At 34.8% G+C, this 25208-nt stretch overlaps 1 protein-coding gene across 3 annotated transcripts in view; it reads right to left on the bottom strand.

Moving 5' to 3' along the window:
- Positions 1-25208, bottom strand: part of LOC121429423 (conserved oligomeric Golgi complex subunit 7-like) — a 47487-nt gene that overhangs the window by 4831 nt on the left and 17448 nt on the right. For all 3 annotated transcript variants that reach the window (XM_041626408.1, XM_041626409.1, XM_041626410.1), the window contains 12 exons: positions 23465-23617; positions 22318-22369; positions 19085-19212; positions 18385-18459; positions 17259-17324; positions 16382-16550; positions 15175-15289; positions 14502-14602; positions 12628-12758; positions 9024-9101; positions 8476-8590; positions 3361-3498 (listed from right to left, as the gene is read on the bottom strand). In XM_041626408.1, coding sequence (XP_041482342.1) covers positions 3361-3498; positions 8476-8590; positions 9024-9101; positions 12628-12758; positions 14502-14602; positions 15175-15289; positions 16382-16550; positions 17259-17324; positions 18385-18459; positions 19085-19212; positions 22318-22369; positions 23465-23617 — 1321 coding nt within the window. The remainder of the gene's footprint in view (positions 1-3360; positions 3499-8475; positions 8591-9023; positions 9102-12627; positions 12759-14501; positions 14603-15174; positions 15290-16381; positions 16551-17258; positions 17325-18384; positions 18460-19084; positions 19213-22317; positions 22370-23464; positions 23618-25208) is intronic.

The following is a 25208-nucleotide window of genomic DNA, read 5'->3' as shown; positions in this document are numbered from 1 at the left end:
ACAAAAAAAGTAAACAAACAATGAGAAATATAAATTACTTTTTGTACAATGCCTACTTAGCTTGCTGTATGCAATCAAATGGGAGGCTGAATGCCACAAATCATACTTTTCCCTCTAACTCTCTGAATAAAGCTCCAATTGCTCTGATTTTTTATTTGGAAACTCTTTGTGTTCTTAGCAAGTGTACATGAAAACAAGTGGAATGCCTCTGGCGGTCTCACCTGCATCACGCGATTCAATATTGCAGCAGTGCTGACTTTAGAAAATACTACTATAACTTGCACAAGATGTTCAGTGATACTTGGTTACTCTTATTTCCACGTTTTATGAACTAGACCAATACACTTCAAGAGATATGGTGGTAATTCAACAAATATCCCCAACATGGTCAAAGATCATTGACCTTACATGACCTGAAACTTGAACAGGATATACAGTGATACGTGATTACTCTTATGTCCAAGTTTCAAAAGTCAGATCAATAAACTTGCAAAGTTATGATGGTAATTCAACAGATACCCCCATTATGGCCAAAGTTCATTGACCTTTGACCTTGGACATGTTACCTAAAATGCGCACAGGATGTTCAGTGATACTTGATTACTCTTATGTCCAAGTTTTATGAACTAGACCAACATACTTTCAAAGTTATGATAGTAATTCAACAGATACCCCCAAATCAGCCAAAGTTCATTGACCCTAAATGACCTTTGACCTTGGTCATGTGACATGAAACTCTAATTAATAGCAGTACTTGTAGAAGGGGAATTAATACCATTATAATGGAATCTATGAAAAATTTGTATCACTATATTTGTAAGATATGTCAGAACAATGGTGCAATATATTACTGAATCTTTAACGAAATTAAATTAGGCTTGCAATATTGATGTTGTGTAAATCTAAAAAAAGTGTCCTTTTTAAACAAGATCACTTGATAATATAGTTCAGTTAGAAATTTTGTAACAAGAATAACAGATACATGTACATGTAGACTTCCCCCCCCCCTCATTTCTGTCATTTTGTGCTGAACAAAGAAGACACAACACTTGTGCATAATTATTTTTTTAATGCTTTAAAGTTTTTCTCAAATCATTTGAATTTCATAATTCATAATACCAAAGTATGATTTGAAGTATGTAGTACATGTACCATTGTTTATATAGTTATAAGATAAAGCAAAGATCATCATCATTATCACGGTCACACAGCAACAGACGAAAGTTCCATGACGCTGTGGTCGGGTGCTGATGCGACATTGATTAGTTTAGAGCAGCCTTAAATTTGTCAAGGGATTGCATTGATGTTATGGCTAAGGGAAGGTCATTCCAGTCCCGTATGGTTCTGGGCAGGAATGAGTATCAGTCCTGGATTCAATGATATTGTAGGCATCTGGTTTGAAGCGTCGACTTGGACGGCTAGAGTTTCTAAGGTGGAGTTTGGTTGACATTACTGGAGATTTCCCCTTATGATGATGAATTTGCAAAAACCAAGTGTTTGTAATTTCAGCTTTGAATATTTTAGAAGTACCATATATTGTAAAATGTTTATCATGATTTAAAGGCAGTACTTAGGAATTCTGTAATTGTTAATAGTTAATGTCATATTGTCTACATGTTTTATATTGCATAAAATTGTATGCATTATATGGAGATATATACATGAAATATACTGTAGATTTATTTATTTTTGTTTTTGACTTGGTCCTTTGTCTGTTTATTTCAAAGAGTACTTTTCAGATACATTAAATTGAATTAATAGGGAATAATTGGTGACATCCAGCAGAGTGAGTCGAGGAATTAACAAAAGGGGCACTTTTTACAAAATACATTACAAAAAATGTTCTAACCACTCAAAGAGTATGTAACTTTTAAAAATAGTTGAAAAAAAGAGGGATTGGATTGGGGGAGCATCGTTGCTAACAGTGTATTCTTCCAGCTGGTGTCAAAAGAAACGTTTTCTGGGAATGAAGAATGCAATAAAATACCAATTTATTGTTAATTTATGATTTCTTGCTAATGATGAAACTCATTTGAATTAATAATCACTGTCAGACCAAATGTCAGTAATCTTTGTTTTCATAGCAAAGTAATCTCCTGGTTTGACTTAAAGGTCAAGTCCACCCCAACAAAATGTTGATTTGAATCAATAGAGAAAAATCAAACAAGAATTTTGCTGAAAATTTCATCAAAATCAGATGTGAAATAAAAAAGTTATACTTTTTCAAGTTTTGCTTATTTTTCACAAAACAGGTGAGTCAATGATATCTCTCACTCAAAATTTCTTTTGTATTTTACTTTTTGAATTACAATAACTTGACTGAACAATAACATGATAAAAAATTGGCAATTCCACATGTTCAGGGAGGTTTTAAATGTTTCCCATGACAATGAGAAGAAAATCAACAAAGTTCTTATTTCAACTAATGAAATACAAAAGAAATAGTGAGTGGATGACATCAATCCCCTCATTTTCATACCAATCAGGATATGCATATAATCTGTTATATGAAATTAAGCAAAACTTAAAACTATCATAACTTTCTTATTTTACATCTGATTTTCATGAAATTTTCAGTGGCTTACTGGATTTGTCTCTTAATTCAAATCAACTTTTTGTAGGGATGGATTTGTCCTTTAAGATTGTTGTATAATTTCATTAAGCAACGACTGATAAGATATCTTAAAAATTTATTAATTGTTGTAACAAGGTTCCACATTACCTTGAGCCCTACTGAAATCAACATGACCAATCTATAAGTAGAATGTATAAGAACTCTGAATGATATTGGGTCATCGATGAAAAAATCAGAACTCATACATATTTTTTACATTATACACATACAACATAAAATCTAAATGCAAAAGTGCAAGAGTTCGATGCCAGTACTAGTACAAGACTCAAATCCCCAAATACTAGTTTTTTTTTTTTTATTTAAAACAGGATGTGAGTCAAACTAGGATAGGATGTTTGGTGATACTTGATTAACATTATGTCCAAGTTTAATGAACTAGGTCCATATACTTTCTAAGTTATGATGTCATTTAAAAAACTTAACCTTAGGTTAAGATTTGATGTTGACGCCACCGCTGCCGTCGGAAAAGCGACGCCTATAGTCTCACTCTGCTATGCAGGTGAGACAAAAATCTAACAAAAATCTAAGCGTGAAGAAATTAATGCATGTATCAATTGTTCACATGCTTTTAATAGTCAAGAACCTACATGTATGTATAAAATAATGGAGTCTTAAGTCATCCAGTTTAACCCACAGCTTTAGGTTTGACAGGTAGATGCTCACCCATCAAGCCAACTTGCTTCCTAATGTGAGAAAAATATAAAATATTTGATCTTATTGCTCACCTATATCTGTTGCTAACTGCCTTGCTGCTTGTGGGCTTAGCTCATTGATCCTCAAAATGACCTCAACATACATATGCATTGTTGCCCTGGCAACAGACCCAATCCAATGATCTGCTAGATGTGCCACTTCTGGAGAACCTGGTCATAAGAAATAAATAACAATTTATTAAGAAACAACCTGTAGATGATTTCTTATTGGTAATGTACACAATGATTAAAGGCTAAGGGTTGGAATCATTTTGATAATAACTTGGGAAGCATGATCCATGTATCGATCACATTAAAAAACTCCCAGGATTCAAAACAAACGGCATCTTCCCTCTGCAGGTACATGGCTCAGCCCTGCTGATGTTGTTTAGCTTCTTGTAGACCTAGTATACCAACAAAAATATATTTTTTGTGTCTGTTTTAGGCTAAAATTCACTCTGACTAAAGTCATATTTATCAATAGCTCCCTATAGTTAGCAGGTGACTCACAGCTTATTACAGAGATGCCAACCTCTTGACACAAACAATCAGACTGAATATCCTCAAAAATCATATTTTTAAGTGAAAAATCAGATTTTTACGAAAACTCAACATGACCAGTGCAAGCCTTGAATTAAGCAAGGCTTTAAAAAAAATTGCCCACGGCTCGCGGGCATTTTACAGGAACGGGGGGCAATTTTCTGGAACCAGGGGCAATTAAAAAAAAGAATATAACTGTGAACCACACTCCAAATTTGTTTATAGTAAGCGCAGCTCCTGCAATTTTTTAATTAGTACAGAAATAGCATGCTAAGTAATAGGCTTATTCAAACAACTAAGAAATCAGATTTAAATGTTTAAGTGTGTTTTGACAACCTCACTCCACATCCCCTTTACATGGGCTTATTTACTTTTCATCTTTAATGAACCACAAACAATGAACCCCCCCAAAAAAATCTAAATAAATGAATAAAATAAACATATAAAAAAGAGAGAATTCAGATCAAATAATAAATTTAGAAAAAAAAATTTAAGGTTTTTTTTTTCTTGATTAGAATCACGGTTGTGGGTGAGTGTTTGTGTATGATTGTGACTGTGAGGTGCATTTGGATTGCATATAAATTATGTTAAAGAAATGAAGAAATTAAATCAATATCTAACTCAGTCTATTCAAATTCCAGCACATAGGCACCAGAGATGCCAAGTTCAAATATCAGCTATGCGTGAGATTTTCTGTGAATCTGAGTGAGATCACAGACATTGTGTACAATGTATATGGGGATAGGCTGTGATAGTTGCGTGAGACAGAGATTTGAGGGGATGAACAAGGGTCCAAAATGCTTGAGTCTCATGCATAATGAGTGAGACTTGGTAGCTCTGAGCCACAGGCTACATATGATTTTTTAAATGTACATGTATTGTAGGTTCATGTACCTTAAGTTTTTCACAAGTTAGTTGAAAACGCAGATCTTCACAGAAAATGCCTTTCATATTGAAACCAGTTGGATTTCCAACTGGTTTCAATTGGTTTTAACTGGAATTTAACAATTTCCAGTTGAAACCAATTGAAACCAGTTGGGCAACTGGAAATCCTAACTGGAACCAGTTGGGCAACTGGAAATCCTAACTGGAACCAGTTGGGTAACTGGAAATGACTTTCAACTGGAAATGATTTCTAACTGGAACCAGTTGGGTAACTGGAAATCCTAACTGGAACCAGTTGGGCAACTGGAAATCCTAACTGGAACCAGTTGGGTAACTGGAAATGACTTCCAACTGGAAATGAAGTTCTAACTGGAACCAGTTGGGTAACTGGAAATCCTAACTGGAACCAGTTGGCAAATGGAGATCCTAACTGGAACCAGTTGGGTAACTGGAAATGACTTCCAACTGGAAATGATTTCTAACTGGGACCAGTTGGGTAACTGGAAATCCTAAATGGAACCAATTGGGTAACTGGAGATGACTTCTAACTGGAAAGATGGGTAACTGAATTCTAATTGGAACCAGTTGGGTAACTGGAAATAAAACTGGAACCAGTTAGGTAACTGGAAATGATTTCCAATTGGTTTCCAAATGGAAATTTTCCAGTTACCCAACTGGATCCAATTGAAACCAGTTAATTTGCATATTTTCTGCCAGTGTGCACAGATTAATGTTTTATGAGATTCATCATAATTTACAATGTATCTATTTATTTTTTTTCGATTTGAAGTTCCACACTTTTTTCAGATAAGTGTTTCCAATACTTAGCAGTGAAAACCATGTTCATAAATGTTATAGATTAAAACAGATTCAAAGATAATTAGTACACCACTAACTGTTACCAAATTACATCAAATAAAAATACATATATTTGAAGAACTCCAATATGAATATATACATATGAAAGTCTGTATTTTATCAATGCCCTTTACATTGGTATTTATAGACAAATAACACTGCTTCTGTGTTGGCATGAGCAATCGTTAGTGCAAATGCTAATTAATTTGTAACTAATTAATTAATTCCAACTGGAAGTTCCAATTGGATCCAGTTGGAAACCAATTGGTTTCAACTGGTTCCAGTTGAAAACCAGTTGCCTCCAACTGGTTTCAACTGGAACCAATTGAAAACCAATTGAAACCAATAGCCAACTGGTTCCAGTTGCCCAATTGGTTTTAACTGGAACCAGTTGGCAACTGGTTTTCAATTGGAACCAGTTGTTCCAATTTCCCTATTGAAACCAGTTGGCCAACTGGTTTCAATTGGTTTTTGCTCTAATTGGTTTCAACTGGATTTTGCTCCTGGGATTCAGGGAGAGTCTAAATTCTGTGAAAATGTATTCATTAATAACTTAAATATTCATCACAATGACGGAATCATGAAGTTTTTTGACAGTTTTCAAAAATTAAAATGAAATCTAAACTCTATCTGAAACAGAAAATCACCATCACTTAGGCCATTACTGATAGAATTCTCACCCAGAGCTCTTGCAGAGAACGTGAGCTCAAACTGGCTAGCTAACAGCATACAAGTACCACACTCAAGTGCACGGCGTCCTCCTATTTTTTTTTTTTAGATGGAGCCTTGTTTGTAATTTATTGTCTGATATTTACCCCTCACCAAGAAAGAAATTAAAAAGCTATAATTCACAACTATTGATTTTGGATTAATAAGGCTCCGTTTTGACAAGCAAAGTAGGCGACTGTGAGGATAAAAGACTCGAACATCCTATGTGCTGAGAACGGGGATTTATCTCCTGTGCAATTCAAATTACTATTTCACAGAATTGTGATATCCCGACTGGAAATGTGTGCATTAGAAATTGCACATGGTGAAGTAGGGAAAAACTGTTACCGCTACTGGAAGCATGCGCGTACATGTATTACAGGAAAAAAAAAGACGGACGTAGCTCACTTTTTATGGTACTGAAAAAACGACGCACTTGGCAATTTGAAACTGTGCTTATACATAGCACACATATATGGGACAAAAACAGGACAATCACAGAAAGTCAGGAAATCATATTTTTGATGGCCAAAATCGTACTGTCGTATTTTACTTGTTTTATCGTACCAAATACGATAAAATCGTACTGGTTGGCATCTGTTACGCCCTGTACCGAACATGCCATAAGAGTAGTAGGGTAGGGTTAGGATTGGGCCATTTTAAATGCTAAAACCTTTGGAAATCAATACCAATCTTGACTGAAATTATCGACGAGTATCCCTACATGTACTAAAAAGATTTTTCAAAAGATCCCCTAACATTTAGAAACAATGTTTTTTTTAAGTCACATGACTTCAGGCCGGTATTCCCACCTTTTGGATATTTGCGTGTTGACTGCTCGGCCAGTATTCCAGCCTCTCGGGTTCAAAGGGGCAATTTGATACCTGACATTTACTTACATAACCATTGTCATGGATAATAGAGGTAGGGTCCTTCAAAGGTTAAGGGTACAGATCATACTTTTACCAACCCATATTTTCTGTGAGTTTTTTGGCTTCATCATGTTTTTTTTGTGATCATTAATATCTGGCTTTAATCTCTGGTAAAGATGAGGTTTATCTCTCCCTCATGCACCGATGCCTTCAATAATTTCACATCACCTCTCATGATAATGTCTTTCATTGCTCTTCAAATCATTGCAGGAGACAAAGAACATGTGCCTGCAAGTCAACAAGGATGCACTCAACCAAAACTGCACCTAGATACCAGTTTTGTAACATTGCATTCACTGAGAAAATATTATCATACGGGATACCATTGCACCGAAACTTGCTGTTGAAACCAAAAAAACTTTCAACAAAGTTTTTTTTATACATGTATGTTAAAACCCAGAACTTGGAAAAGTAGGCATTGTACCCTTCGCCTTCGAAGGACCCTAATTCTGTGATGCATGACAATTTGGACAAAAACAAAGTGTCATTGGTTACTGTAGAATAGACATCACCAGAATAAATCATATTGTATCATCAATATAGCCGACCTCTGAACTTCAAGTTCCGTTGATTAGAAACACCCTGTTGAAGTCTTATTCATGCAGACTTACGTGCATGCCAAACATTAAATAATGATAATAATAATAATCTCTGTTCTTTTCTAGCGCATAACACACAGGAAACGCATGTCCCTATGCACTTAAATGAAATTAAGGAAAGAAATTAGAAAGTTGGTAAAGAGTGTTGGGCACTGACTTTATTACAAGTTAAAAAGATACTTTTTTAGGGAAGTCTTAAATCATGTACATGTATATTTCTCATATAATCAGTAACTGCATTCCATAAGATGGAAGAGGCATGTGCAAATGAGTGCTCACTATATTATGTTTTGGTAACAATGGGAGGAATAGCAAACAGGCACTTTGTGCTTGATCTTAAAGTACAAGTAGTCTGATAAAGTTTAAAGTTCAGTTAAATATGATGGAGCTATCTCATGTAAGAATTCATATGCAAAAACTAATAATTTGAAAGAAATACGAGAATGAACAGGAAGCCAATGTAAGTTTCGTAGTACAGGGGAGATTGATTCATAGTTTAGAGTTTGATTAAGTAATTTTACAGCAGAGTTTTGGATAGTCTGTAGTTTCATTATTTGTCGCTGTGGTAAACCGAAAAATAGCCTACAACCAATATGAAGCATTACTTAATGAGTTGAGATTCTTACCAGTAGACGGTGGGAATGGTAATTGACTAGCTTCTAATGCTTTCTCCATCGCTGGATTATCCTGGTTTGTACAAATATCAAGCTGCTGGGGTAGGGTCATTAAATACTGACCAATCTAAAAGAGAAGATTTGTTCTTAATTCATATTTATATATCTATCATATTATTGACATTCAAGTTAACTGATATTGAGATTCAAGTACGTCTGACAATATGCACAATACGTCAACCATGTGATACAATGCAAGTTACATCCAAGGGACCAAGAAAACTTGAATTCCCATGAATCTACCAATACTGTAAATATGTGAAATAAAATTAATACATGTACCTCTGCATTTACTATATCAGGAATATATAAGAGATTCTTGATGGATAATTTTGAAATCAATCACTAATGATTAACAATACAAGCAAATAATGCCATTTTAATCTAAAATGAAATTATTGGAAATGCACCTTCATGATTTCATTAATGACAACTGATCACCAAAGTGTGCACTTTATATTCCATACATTCATAATGGTATAGGTTTGCAAGCACCTTACCTTGGTAATATATTCTTGAGGAGATAAACTGAAAGTAGGTAGATCAGCTGATAACATTCCTCCCTTGTCAGTCCAAACCTATTGAAAGGTACAGTGTACAATAGTGTCAAATAAGTTTTGGTTTAACCTTTACTTTAAACCTGCTAACCTTCCCACAACCAAAATAAGTATTCTTAGAAGGAAAAAGGGTATTTATTGACAAAAATAGAGTATTTTCAAAAATTTGGTTCAATATAAGAAAATTGCCAGCCTGTTGAAGTGAGATCGGTGAAAAAAAATGTGATGTGACTATACTTAAAAACTTGATAATTCATCCATGTCCTCATACATGTAGGCCATGCAACAAGTTTCTGGCAAGACAGTGATTTTTACTGCTTTGGGACCGGCGCTAGTGTCATGCGCTGTGTATAATACATACTCCATGGTCAGAAATCATTTTAAAAGTAACAAATTATACTATAATATTATTGGTGTATTCATAGCAAAAAAAGAAGAACAAATACTCTAAAAAGGGAACGGTTGGCATGACTGCTTGACGAATTTCAACACTACGCCGCTGCACGAAAATTTTTTATTACTCTGCTCAGTGACTTTTTACTTTCGAGTCTTGGGCATCTTTTTAGACCAAATTTGAGTGTCCAGGTACGCGGTAAAGCAATCATGCAACATTTGTATTTTTGTCATACCCAAAATTACTTAACAACTGGAGCACCTCTGGCAGTCTCACCTGCATCACTACATTCAATATAGCAGCAGTGCTGACTTTGAAATCTACTAAAATATTATTCACAAAAAAGCAATTCATATATTGATAGAATACTACGTTCATTGACACTAAATGACATTTGACCTTGATCATGCGATCTAAGACTTGATTACCCCTACATGCATATCTCAATTTTATAAACTATACCTACATGTATAAGTTTTGAATGTTATGACAGCAATCTAATAATCACCTGCAAAATGGTCAAAGTTCATTGACCTTAACCCTATCTAGGCCGGAGGGGCCCCCCCCTCAATGAATCGCGCGGTATTTTTGACGCGCGAAATTGTTTGACCGCGCTGCTCGCTGACTTTTACTTTCAATCTTGCGCAACTTTTGAGACCAATTTTGCGTCACCCGGGTAACTGGTTCTGAAATTACGCAACATTGTGTACATGTGAGACCAAAAATTGCTCCAAAATGTGGTTCTGTGTACAAAGTCAATGCAAATTGTGTTTTCAACCAAAATTCATAAATGTATGATTATTTTGTTTTGCTGGTCTAAATGTATTTATTTTATGCTTTTTATGATCTCAGAAGAGTCCCCAACAAATTTCATTTAAAAAACAATGAAAAAAAGGTAAAAAAACATAGAAATACATGTACATAAGAAATTGCAAAAAAACAATACAATTCATAAGAAAATGATTTGTTTTCACAATTTTTTTTCATGTACACTTGCTAAGAACACCACAAAGAGTTTCTATACCAAAACTTAGTACATTTGAAGCATTATTTAGGGAGTTAGAGGAAAAAAATATGATTTTGCATACTAATTACACATTAATTGGCATAATCACTTAATAGTGATTCGCATGAAATAAGTACAATTTTGTAGAGTATGTCCCAGGCAACCCGTGTGCCAATTTTCGGCGCAATCGACGGCCGAGATCTCAAGGGGGGGCCTGAGAGGCCCCCCCGGCTTTATGAACTCCCAAAATACCCCGGCCTAAATAGGGTTTAATGACCTTTGACTTTGGTCAAACTCACATGAGATGTTCAGTGATACTTGATTACTCTTACAGGCCTCTACAAAAAAAAATTTTGTCACTTATCCAGCTGGGCAAGTGATGAAAAAATTTGTTGCCCGATAGAAAAAACTGCATGCCAAATTTGTTTCATAATTTTTTTTCATTATGACGGCTCTACTCTTATTTTCAAAGTTCATGCAAAATAACATTAATTGTACAGTATAAAAGAACACACATTGAAAAGGATATTTTCAGTAACGTAGGCCTGAGTCTTTACGTTTATTTTGGAGAAAAAAAATTGGGGGGGGGGGGAATTTGACCCTCTCCCCCTCCAGTGTGTCCTGGTCTGAAATAGCCCACTTAGAGTAGGGATAACACTTTGGACTGATCTCGTAGTTTAAAGCCCCGTACTCAGACGACCAGTTTAAAGATCCAGACTGGACCTAAAAATGAAACTGACAAATTATATACCAATCGAAAGCTTATAAGCTACTAAATACAGCAAGGTATGCTTTATGCATTTTCACCGCTTTCCAGCTGAGTATTTTTCTTAAGAATATTCCAGTTATCGGGCTTCGAACCTCGTTTAGAAAATAGGCTTTATTGTGCTTTTCACCTGCCTCGAGACCGTGACGTCACGTTGTGTAAGAAGCGTCGTGATTCCATAGGTTTGTACACAGAAACACTGGGTGATTTTTTTGTTTTCCAGATAACGCATTTCATTCTCTTCACTTCTATCACAGAGGGATATCACATATATTTTTTCCCACAAGCTTGAATTTATGAAATCTACAGTTTTGAACTAGTTTTTGCCATATTTTATTTCCTGCTTATTTGGCGCAGATTTCAATTCTATCTGCATTTAGATTATGTATAACAACTTTTCCTGACATAGCAATTTAGGCCCAATAAGAGCCAAACAAAGAAATCACAAAAAAAGGTAGTGAATAGTTGTAGGTTACAACAATTTGAACAGTGAATAATTTTGAGTGCCATTTTCATCTGAAAACGAAAAAAAAATGGATTCATGACATGGAAATGGAAGAAAATACCCAATGCTTTTGTACACAAACCTATGGAATCACAACCCTCCAGACACAATGTGACGTCATCATTTCCAGGCGACGTGGGGGTGCTCAATAAAAGCGTAATTTGGAGGAGCAGTTTCTTTGATTTTTATTTAACATTTTTAACTATTGGAAGGAGATATATGTAATATTTTTTGTATATTTGTATTGTATGAATCATTACCTTTATTTTGATATATGATTGTTTTTACACCGGTCATGGTCTTTAACTTATAGTATAGTCTCCAAAAATCTCATATTGGTGATAATATGTACAAGAATATCCCATGTTTCTCATGTTTGTTCTCTTCTGTTCTTTCCTTGTGCTTTTACTGTAAAGAAAACTATTTAGTTCTTGTTTCCTGACAGTTATGAAAGAATTGAATACCAGATTTGTTGACTAACTGAACATGCCCTGCTAGGGATTAATTGCAAACTTAGCTATTCATGGCTAATTAATCAAAGTTTTATTTCTGAATCCTGAATACATGTCTAATAGTCTTCAAGAATTTTAACTTTGTGCTATATTATGCTTAGATTATGAAATTTGTCCACTATGCTATGATCCTAATGTTAACTCTACATTGTAGAGACAAACAGTTTTAGAATATGGAAATATTATGCCACCTCTAGCAAGCTCCAACAGTAGGCAAAGGCTATAGACACTAACTATCTAAACTGCTAATTCATAGTTTTTTTGTGTTCTAAATATCACATTCTGTGAAATGTTAAGTATATGATGAAGAAAATTAGAAATAAAAATAATCGAAATCAAATTTTCTATAAAAATATAATCTTACCTCCATTTGTGATACTTGAGAAAGCTGAAGTTGTAGCTGAAAGAAGACTATACCAAACGCAAGTTTCTGAGCATGCTCAGTGATCTTCGACATGGCTTCTAATGGCTCTTCAAGAAGAGATGAACTCTCATCTAATATAAAACAGAATTATAGCCATCATTATCAATATAATGCCATTGACAGGTGCTTTAAAAGTGTATATTTCGGTCTGCATGATATACCTGTACAATATCAAAGCCTATCGCGCAATAAGCCGAAATCTGACAAATTTTCCGAAGGGATACTAGAGCTTTTCGACTATAGGGCAAATATAGGAGTCAACAACACATGCAATATTGGATCCAAACCCTAACCCTATCATGGTATATTTCTTCTGTTATGAAATTCTGAGCCATCCATTATGATATGATTTTTCATAAAAATACTACATTTTGGGGGACACTTTAAATAATGCATGAAGCAACAAAAAAAAAAATTCAGGCACCAAACTGAGAACACACAAAAGTCAGCAAAATTAGAAGAAGGCTGAAGCTATTGTGTTTGTCTCTATAAAGCATGTGTCTGATGTGACAAAACCACAAACGGGCAATTATTGCTTATATTACATAGGTAATGTAGATTTGAATCAGTGATAGGTCAATACGCCATCACGTGACCATAGCTGCAAGTATCACATTTGTTATATTCTGGGTTTTGACGTCACCTCTGTGAATATAACTCCATTTTGCATTTTGTATTGAGAAAATTTTGATTCAAGATTGACATGAAGCTTCAAATATTCTACCTGGTAATTTTACTTTGAAAATTTGGATTCAAGATTAACATACATGTAAAGCCCCTAAAATTAGGTGGTTTCAAACCGCCTCGATCACAAGAATCCCCGTTAAATTACGAGAACTTTTTAAGGCTAAAAAATACCCGTTAATTATTTCTGCATTCACACCGCCCCGAAACACATCCTTCGGGATAAGTTCCCGAAGTTACGAGCATGCGCAGTATGGTCTGATAAGCAGGCAAGGCGCGAGATTCAAAATCACTAGCCCAGCAGCCACCCACGCCGCCGCGCCCAACGACACGCTGGGCTAAAAGTTCCCGTAATTTGCTTTCACATCGCCAAAATACCTGCGACCTTGGAAAAATCCCCACGAAAGTTCTCGTAATTTCGCCAAGTACCTGCTATTTAGCGGGTATTTTCTTTCGGGGAAATTACGCGTAGTTTGCTTTCACATTACCAAAATACCTGGTATTTTCTGATCGGGGTAAATTTCCCGATCAGAGAATACCTGGAACTGGCGAACTTTGAGGCGATCTGAAACCACCTAATCTATATATAAATTAAATGTATTCATTAACAAATTCACCACATCTGGTTGGGCCATGTTTGTGATATACCAGAATTGAACAAAGTGTGTCGCATTTAAACTAAGCAAGTTTATGTCAATAAGCACTTCAGTAAAAGACAATTGGTGTCCTGCTATTAAAGATTTCTAATCAAACATCATAATGTATTGCAATTTCAACCCTAAGAGTCAATGATATATGAATGTGTTCTCCATGTACAATAATTTGAACTGCAACAAATCCTGGAAGGTATTTTATAAAGCTGTAAGTTACAAGCAACTTAACGAACAAGTGGAGATCCTTTGGTAGGAGATAAATCAACATCAATGAAAATTTGTTGCATATCGTTTTCCCCAAGAAAGTATTACCAGTTGATTTGTAAAGTCACATGTAACCGTCTGAAAAGATTTCTACTTCAAATATGGATTACAATTACAGGAGATCTTCCTTTACACATCAAAACACATAGCCACATCTGAATCATTGAGACTATTGATAACTACACATACACCACATATACAAGATTGACTGACCTTCTCTGAGTTTGATTATAAGATCTTGAAAGGCAGCATGTTGAGAAGGATCTTCTCTGGCTAAGTAATTATATTCCTTGAATGGACTGCTGTAGGACACACTGACAGGAAAAATATAAGCAACAATAAAATGAAATACAGTTTGACAGACTCTTTGACCCCATGGTGTTGGACTACTCCTGAAAACATTGATGTATACAATGTACATACATTATCATGGAAAATTCACTCTAGACAATAAAAGAAGTGCAAACATTAAGAAAGTATTGTGCAAATTTGATTGTCTTTCTCTTTTGGGTTAATTTTCATCCACATGAAATATATCAAATACAATGCACATCAAGTTCAAATATTTTTGTTTTTACAAGATCTCTATAATTTTAACCAATGCCATTATGTATGCATCACAAGATCTTCACTGAAAGACTTCAAGACGAGTGAAATTTAATATCTCTTTGAGATGTGTCTATAAAATTCTGAAAGACCAAAACAACTTTTTCCAGCAGGATACATGTATGACCTTGAAGATCATTGTAGAATAAGTCAAGAATCTTTTAAAATTTCTGAGATTATCAATGAAAGATCATTAAATATTCAATCAACTTTCCTGGTCTTTCAAAGATCTTTCAGTGATGTAGTATATAAAAGAAGGTTGATCAGTGTTAATTAATACCTTGGTTTTGTTGGTGATGTAGGAGAGAAGATTTGTATGTCATAGCTACTGCATGTATGAAGAAGACTGCTACTCAACTGAAGCTCAAACTCTTCACTCTGTAATAATAACTCACCTAAAATGGGGAAAAAGTAACATTATACTGATTTGTATTGTTGCAGATGCAACCTACAAGTAGACACTGGATAGAATGAATACTAGATTTTGAGGGCTTTGTATTCAATTTGGTTTATTAGATATAAAACAGAATACAATACTTTAGTCCTAAGACTAATTGTGCAATGTTTACATTGAATATTATTTACATTTAAAGATTGTATATACACTTAAAAAATTATTCACATATAAATGATAAACAGTTTGTTGATTAGGTGATGCACAAGGAGATTTCAGTAGATAATACTAGCATAGGATTCTGATACCGGTATAGAAGATGTATCTTCAGGATAAACAAAAATAGCAAAAATTATTAAAAAGCTGGAGAGCTCTAACACAGTGCAACCTGTGGCGCCACTTCTTATTTCTTCTATTTTGCACATTAATCTAATGCCAGCATGCTTCGGAAGCTATATTGATTGGCTTTGGAGATCTTGTTTGCCTTTTTTCGCCATTTATAAATGTACACTAGATAACAGTGATATTGTCTTTAAAAAATATGCAGTGCCAGCTAGATGTTGCTCTATCCCTTAAATTGTTGAATGTAAAACAGGACAGCTGCAGCAACTCCAATCTTTTAACATCTTTTGATCTGATGCAGTTGGGGTTTGATCTCACGAACTCCAGGTTATGAGATGGATGCTCTACCAACACTTGCACTTTAACTTTTATCAACATGATTATAACTTCAAAATTTTAATTTTTCTTTTCCTATCTACTTTTTTGTCTGATTTTCCTTCCCCTTTCCTTTGAGGCCTTCATCAATTTCAAGCTCTAAGCTTATGATGAAGGTCTCCCACATTTCAAAATGTACTATGTTGATATACGTATATATATGATTTTTTGCTATTTTTTGTAACAATTAAAAAAAGAAATCTATCAGGCATAAATAAATTCAAATTAGATTATTAGATTGCATATGTTATTAATTAATCATCCACTTATTATGTTATGCTAAGAAAAAAATGATTTCACTTGTATATGCTTTTGTTATTGGAATGTGGAAATAAATAAATCAAATCAAATCAAACCAACACACCCTAATGCTTACCACAGGTCTGGACTATTTTGAGAGCATTCTGAAACTTGCTCCAATCCTCCCCCAGTTCTGCTCCAGCAGAGGTCATCATAGCATTAGTACTTCCTGGGTCAAGTCCACATGATGACCTCAATGTTTCCAAAGTTCTGTCAAACTTCTGACAATACAAGCTAAAGAAGGCCTATCCATAAATTAAAAAAGGTGTATCTTTCTACTTTTTATATCTCACTGTTATTTGCAATACGATGTATTAGAATTGGTTGCATTATGCATCATTATTCACAGAAAAGATAACAAACAACACACACATATTGAATTGTTCAATCAAGATCAACAGCTGTCCTGGATAGAATTGACCCTACATGTCGTAGTCCTAGGTTATTACAATTCTCATCATCCCCTTAACATCTCTTTACAAAATATAGGCAAATTGGTTGAGAATGACTTAATTAATGTGGTTGCATAGATAGATTCCACTACATTAATTCATTTCATTTTATATGAATAACTTATACTAATTTATGCATAAAATTAGAATTTGAGTGTAAACCCAGAATGTAAGACCCTGAAGTACAATCTTTTATTTCTTTTAAGACTCTTTGAGGGATTCTGATCAAATGCATGTTAAAAAAATTGTGGCATCAACATTTTCTCAAATGTATTTGTTTTTTTTTCTATGTTTTTCTACCTTATGATTTATAACCATGAAAGTGATTTTGGTAGGTAAACGTAAATTTAACAATCCAGTTATGAATTTTGGCTAGAAACAGAACTTGGATTTGTACATGAAATCATTATTATATTCAAACACATTTATACATTTGTTACCACAACTGGTATTTATCTTTGAACAGTAATTTCTAAAAACAGAGATGTAAGTGAGACATACTTTGAGTGCTGCTAATAGACCAGCAATACCAAAGCCTCCAGTAAAAGATGTACATCTGTCTAAAGCCTATAAAATGGAACAAAATCAAGACAAATTTACAATCATTTCATTGTGATACTGGATGTAGTACACATGATTCTACATGTAATATTCTGTCAATCAAATGTAAATGTACTCTACAAATACAGGTACCTTTCAAGATTCAGCTTTTCTCTTGTCCCTTCATCTAACAGTAGCTAAACAACATGGTATACAGTGGGGGGGGGGGGGTGCTTTTGAAGCTATTACAACTCACAAATTGTTCTCACATATACTTTTGTATAATTAATAATAATAATATAGGATATTTATATTGCGCACATTTCCACCTTGTTAGGTGCTCAAGGCGCTCCTATATTACCCGGCTAAGCTAGGCGTTCATAGCGCACACAGCTTCTTAAGGAATTACTTCCTACCGGTACCCATTTACCTCACCTGGGTCGAGTGCAGCACATCGTGGATCAGTTTCTTGCTGAAGGAAATTACGCCATGGCTGGGATTCGAACCCACGACCCTCTGTTTCAAAGTCCGAAGACTAATCCACTGGGCCACAACGCTCCACACCAATATACCAATACACCAATATACCAATATACAATACACCAGTATACCAATGGCTGTACATGTATCTGTTTGTTAGTGGGCTAAAATTTCATCTTTAATATGTATATGTGTTTTTGTAAATCATTGTACATGTTTGATCCAGTGGAATACAAATTTCTGCATTGCGGATCATGCAAATAAATTCAATTAAATACAGACACATTCACCTGAAGGAACCTACATACACACGTTGGGACCCCTCCTTGATCCATTTGACATCCCCATCCCCTCTACACCTATGCACCTTCCCCGGCTATCAGAATACAGTACCAGTTGTCATCTCATTCACCAAAGTAATTTTCAGATAAGAAACAATATGAAATTAAATGTTTTTATTATTAAAAATAATAATTCAGTTATCATGACTCTATATGAACATAAAGCAAAATAAATCCAATTATTTAATAGTAAAGAAGACTAAGATTGTGTTTAATCGGGAGTTATACTTGGGGTTACTTACGACAAGACTACTCAATGTAATTACCTCATTTGTCAGTTTGAATATCTTATTGAGTGAATCTGAAAGTAACTGAGCACAGTCTATCAAATCATGCCTTGCCTGTTGTGAAGAGAAAATTCAAAACATTTCAAACTTAAATCATTTTGCTGTAGAAAATATTTTTTTTTAAATGCAATAATATTTCACTACAATCATTTTCTTGTTTCTGATGGCTGGTCAGTATGGTCTCCTTTAATTACTTCTGTGTCAGTCTACAATAGTTATTTAGAGGGGTCAATACAATACAAGCAATGCTTTTTAGTGGATCCCTCCATTTTCTCGGAATTTCATTTTAAAATGTTTATAATATTTTACTTGTATATACATGTAATACTCTGTTTTGTTTTACTTATAGACAAATATATACTGTACATGCCTCAATTTATATTGTCTGTATAAGTTCATTGTAATTATTTTGACCACTTTACTTCATTCTGATGAAATTGAAATTAAAAAAAAAAATGAAATTTCATATTTTCCATATTCACATATTTTCTATACATTGTTAAATGTTTCTGAAATAAAATAAACAGACACAGAAAAGTCACAAATATGTAATTTATAAAAAAATGAATATGTATCATGCTATTGATAATCGATTTTAAATGCACTCAAATAATTGTAGATAAGCTTATGATTTTTCAAACCATAGAGAACTGATATATATTCAAGATTTACTTCTTACCATATTAACAGTTGAGAGTTCTTGTATTAAATGTTCTTCCTCATAGAAGCTGTATCTTATCAGATATGGAATGTATGGGGCATGGATCGCATGTACCAGGTCTTCAAAATGACTACCAATCAGTTTGTCTGTAGAAAATGAAAAGAGCAATTCTTGTTGGGATGTCCTCAAGGAGTGGAGAAAGTACATACATGTATATTGTGTGCAGGTAAGCCAAAATCTGATGACCAGGGAAATGCAATATCTGTAGTGCTTAGAGAAGCCATTCTAACTAACGGTATTATTATTACCATGGGGCAAGAGGACTCACACAATGACTTGGAATTCAAGAATGGCTTGACTTATTTCTTGATACCCCCCACTTCTTGACATTGTTTCAGCAAACTCCAAAAAACAGAATAAATGTTTGAGTACCGGTACCCTGAAATCTTACCGAAGAATTCATTTTTAAAAATCTTCTTTTGAATTCTTATCCATACATGTAGGTCGTTTTTTGCTCCTCTCCTATTCCCCTCCCGAATATTTTGTTTAAAGGAAACCAAAACCTAAGAAGAGAAGCAACCTTATTGGAAAGAGTGAAATAAGAGGAACAATTTAAAACACGTTTCATCAAAATCTGTTATGAAATAGGCAAGTTATGGATGCTTAAAAAGTCTTGTACTTTCTATGGGGATCCTCAAATTGGCAAACATGCTTCAAAATGGCTGATTTTATGGACAACCCTCCATTTGTTTTTTACACAAATTTTGAGTTTTTACCTTTATTTCACATATTTCACATTATTCCCTTCAATAAAGTGGAATCAAAATCATATTTGGCTTGTGAGTTTTGAAAAGTGACAATTTTGACTTCTGGCGGTGCTCAATGAAGCATGACATAAAATACGTCCATAACATTTACTCAGAGAGTAGCCTATAACTTTACCTACATGTACAATGTACATGCTCATGTATACATATATCAAAAACTCGCATTGGTTTGAAAATTATGGGCGTTTGTTTAAGGGGGGACTTACTTTTTTTGTTGTGTATATTAATAATAATAATTCTTCTTCAACCTACAATCCTGAATATTCTTGCAGTATTGTAGTACCGGGGTCCTGCAGGTGCAATAGACCGGGTGAACAACCTACTCTTTGGTTTGGTTTGTGACTCTCCTATACACAGGACCAACATTTGCATCCTTTCCAATGGACGGAGTGTTTTCCAAATGCATTCACATGCACTGAATACAGTGGCGAGGCATGCTAACACACAACGCTATAGCATCAGATTTTTTGTTAGACACGTTTCGGCAATGAGCAAGACTCAAACCCCTTAAGTTGAGATCTACGATCTTAAACGAAACCTGCGCTCTAACCGACTGAGCTATGCTACCTCCCCATAATATACATTTAAATAGCAGTTAATACTAAATGTTTCTAAGCACTCCATACTTTTACCCAGGCTTTAGCATGGCTACCCTGATTGGACGCTCGAGCATTCAAGGAATTCCTTCCTACTGGGTACCCATTTACTACACTTGGGTGGAGAGTGGCAAAGGTAGATAAACACCTTGCCAAAGAGCACGAGTGATGCAGTGGGATTTGAACCCTGTACCTTGTGGTTTAGAGTTAGGAGACTTATCCACTGAGCCAAAACAACTATATTTCTTTATCAATTCTCATATACATAAAGAATATTTGACATTCAATAGGTCATTAGGCCTATTGGCAATCCCACCACTTTCTGTTGACAAAGTTCACACTACGGCATACTGTACTACTGCACGTTTATCAGAATTTTCCTTTTTTAATCAGATTCTGAAATACATCTATACAGTGCGTATTACAAAAACGGGACAGATTTGAAAAGTCTATAAAATTTTTGTTTCAAATTATGATGTCTATATTTTGGTGTTAATAGGTGCTCTGAGGTCTTATCTTTCAAATGCTATTAAAACAAATTTGTTTCGTTCATGCTTGAGCGAACACAATGTTTTTGTCAGGGGTTGAAAAGGAGGCTTGCGCCAAAATGGCATAAAATTATAAATATGATGATCGGACTTCTTGCTAATAAGCAGACTTCCTCTTATCCTTTTCATTATCATTTTCATTTTCAGATCTATTTATTTACTTAAATTGTTCTTGTTTTTGCTTCTTTTTAATATGCTCTCTGTTAGCTTTGAATATTCCTTCTTCAAGCTAAAACAATTTTCAACCGAAGTATGGGAGAGCGTGGATTTTTTTTCAAATCCTTTCATTGTGTGCTACAAAGGTTATGGTCCCTTTTGAACAGTGCCACACAGATGGGCGGGGGCTTGGGTTGCCCCCCCCCCTTCAATTAAAAAAAAATGAAGACAAAGAAAAAAGTGGACAGGAAATAAAAGGAAAGATAGAAAGTAAAATATGATATGATTTTCTTAATATTATGTCAAAATCTATCACAAAGTTTGATATTATAATAAAAAAGTAGGAATATTTGCGTGCTCACTTAGGCTCGCTCACAACTTTTTAATACATTTTACCCGATCTGCCATATCTAGCTCCTTCAAAATTGACTCAAAACACCATTGTCATTGAAAGACATGAATCCCTTCCTGTGTTTCCTGTCAAGCAATTTAACATGGTCAAAGAATCAATGACCCCTTGAAAAATAGATTCATGTCTTTTAAAGGTACATAACATAATTTGTTTCATATAATAAAAGGATTTGAATAATCACAAGTTTTTCCAATTAATAATGCAAATCTTCTTGCTTGGGTTGACAAAAATTTTTTTTTTCTCAGTTACTTATGAAGGAAAATTAAAAGGTAAGAGAAGTTTAAATGAAAAAAACAATATAATTCAAGTAAATAAATAAATTTGTAAATAAAATTTGACAGCATAATTCGAAAATTGTGGCACAAATAATGAAAAGGTCCAGAGGAACTCTCCTGATTAGCAAGAAGTCTGATCAACATATTACTTAAATTCTGCAATTCTGGCGCAAGCCTCTTTTTCAACCCCCAACAAAAACATCCTGTGTTCGCTCAAGCATGAACAAAATATATTTTTTTAAATTGCATTTCAAAGATAAGACCTTAGAGCACCTATTAGCACCAAAATATAGACATCATAATTTCAAACAAAAATTTTATAGACTTTTCAAATCTGTCCCTTTTTTTATACGCACTGTATATTAGAATTGATGTGACATGACATTTAGTATGTGTATAAAAGCTAAAGAATTCAAATACACTGTAATAAGACTCACCAGTCACAGACTGTATAGCTCCCTCTAAACTTTTGATAAATCGCAAGGTGATCTGTAATAAAAAAAATAATAAAATTCTGTCTGCATCAAGAGATTGAAAGGAGTTGAAACCAGCCTGTTTTCTGGACTTTGGAATTACATAAGAAGAAGCAACAGTAGAATGAAGAGAGTATGTAGATCTTTGTTGCTGAAATAATGAAGAAATGTCAGATAGTGTGGTACTACACTATTCTTCTTTGTCTTGGAAACCCAGAAGTTATATGCTTAATGTATTCCTCAATCCTTTCAGCAGGTAAATTATCCAAGAGTTTTGACGACCAATCAATTTAATTTCCATACAAAAATGCCTATGAACTGACAGCAGTAAAATACTGTCTGTGTACGCCCACTACAATAGAGTATAGGTGGTTTCAGACCGCCTCGAAGTTCGTCAGTTCCAGGTATTCTCGATCGGGAAATTTACCCCGATCAGAAAATACCAGGTATTTTGGTAATGTGAAAGCAAACTACGCGTAATCTCCCCGAAAGAAAATACCCGCTAAATAGTAGGTACTTGGCGAAATTACGAGAACTTTCGCGGGGATTTTTCCAAGGTCTCTGGTATTTTGGCGATGTGAAAGCAAATTACGGGAACTTTTACCCCAGCGTGTCGTTGGGCGTCGTTGGGCGCGGGAGCTGTGGGTGGCTGCTGGGCTAGTGATTTTGAATCTCGCGCCTTGCCTGCTTATCAGACCATACTATGCGCATGCTTGTAACTTCAAGAACTTATCCCGAAGGGTATGTTACGGGGCGGTGTGAATGCAGGAATAATTAATGGGTATTTTTTATCCGAAAACAGTTCCCGTAATTTAACGGGGATTCTTGTGATCGAGGCGGTTTGAAACCACCTTATGTGTACCTACCACTGAGGGAGGCAGATGCGTGTATTTAATTTGGGTCTCCCAGAAATGGATAAATCCCTTATCCGGATCGACGCTGGTCCCAACGTATCCGGATAAAAGAGGTCTGACCGTGTTAGTGTTTTCTACTTTTTGCACAATAACTCATAGTGATATATAATCTAGGCTATAAGCTACCAAATAAGATGATGGCTGTGATATTCTATGAGAATTAGACACTTCATCAGGCAATTAAAAGACTGGGTTACCTGTCTGAGTTCAATGAGGTTGAGGAGAGCATTGTCTTGCAAGGCAGAGTCCATACAAGCTGGTAGAGAAGGTTGAAGACTCAATAATGTCTGGGTTAAGAGCTCACATACCATCAGAACTGCATCAGGGAAAACCTGATCACACCATTGTACCTACAGAGAAGGTCAAAAGATTATATGAGGTCATACAAGCTGGTAGAGAAGGTTTAAGACTGGACAATATCTGGGTCAAGAGCTTACAGATCACCAGAACTGTACAAATGAAAACCTGACCATTCAACCTATATGTATATGTCAAACTTGTATGTGAACGTAAAATAACAAACAAATAAGAGTAAGTATACCAATATCAATTCTGTATTTCACATAAAGTTTAAACAATTAGACCTTATACCTACTTTAACTGTGTTATTTCAGACAAGGATAATTCAGGTTGCAGTCCTTCACGTTTATAATTTTGTGGAGCTCAACAAATTGCTCTCCTTATTTTATTGAGGAGCTCTCCTTGAGGAGCTCAAATCAATTAAATACAATACATGTATGATAAATTGTAGATTTCTCGTAACATCGTATATGCAATAGCTGTGTAGCTATTAATATGTGGTGAAACTAGGCCTAGGTCAATATGTTTACAAATATCGCGCTCCTGCTCATTAAAAAATAAATAAATAAAAAATGCTAAAATTTCATATTTTACAGCTTTAAATCCATGAAATGGCCATCTATTTTCCATAATTCCTCAAAATTATTTTGATTTAGTTGAAAACTATCAGAAAAATGAAGAATATTCACCTCTTTCCCGACTCTGATTTGAACTAACACTCAGAAAATATTGTAGTCTCACATGCAGACTTCCATGGTGTTACTATGAAAATCTACATATGGGACTACAATATTTACCGACTTTAAATTCAAATCAGAGTCGGGAAAGAGGTGAATATTCTTTACTTTTCTGACAGTTTTCAACTAAATCAAATAATTTTAAAGAAATATGGAAAATTTATGGCCATTTTATGGATCTAAAGATGTAAAATGTGAAATTTGTAAATTTGTTAAATTTAAAAAAAAAAAAATTATAATAATAATATATGTAATTTATAGTGCGCCAAATCCACTCGGCAGAATGCCCAAGGCGCAGTGAGAGAAGAAAGAAAGAACGAAAGAGAATAGGTACAAATATAATAATAATCGATCCAGGAACAATTAAGAGTAAGAGGCATTGAATAGACGAGTCTTAAGGTAACGTTTAAAAGTATCAATGGACGTGCATTCACGAATTGTCAGGGGAAGACCATTCCATAGAACAGGGCCAGCATGCGCAAAAGCCCGAGCCCCCCATGTTTTAACGGATTTGGGAATAACTAGGGAACCGGAGTTTGATGAACGGAGGGACCTCACTGGAGTGTATTTGCTGATTAGATTAATATTGTACTGTGGAGCAGAGCCGTTAATTGCATGGAATACAAGGAGAAGGATTTTGAAGATGATGCGATCGTTGACCTTTAACCAATGAAGGGATTTCAGAATGGGTGTGATATGAACATGTTTTTTAGATAGGGTGACCAAACGTGCTGCAGCGTTCTGGAGCTTTTGGAGTTTAGACAACTGGGTGTTGGGTAAATTGTAAAGTAAGGCATTCCCGAAGTCAAGTCGTGAAGAAATCAGAGCGTGAACCAATTTTTCAGTAGCAGATTTTGACAAATATTTCCTGATGAACCCAATATTTCGGAGCTGATACCTTACA

Source organism: Lytechinus variegatus, chromosome 16 (genome assembly GCF_018143015.1).
Source record: "Lytechinus variegatus isolate NC3 chromosome 16, Lvar_3.0, whole genome shotgun sequence".
NCBI classification, from domain to species: Eukaryota; Metazoa; Echinodermata; class Echinoidea; order Temnopleuroida; family Toxopneustidae; genus Lytechinus; species Lytechinus variegatus.
This window is presented reverse-complemented; position numbering and strand designations above follow the sequence as displayed.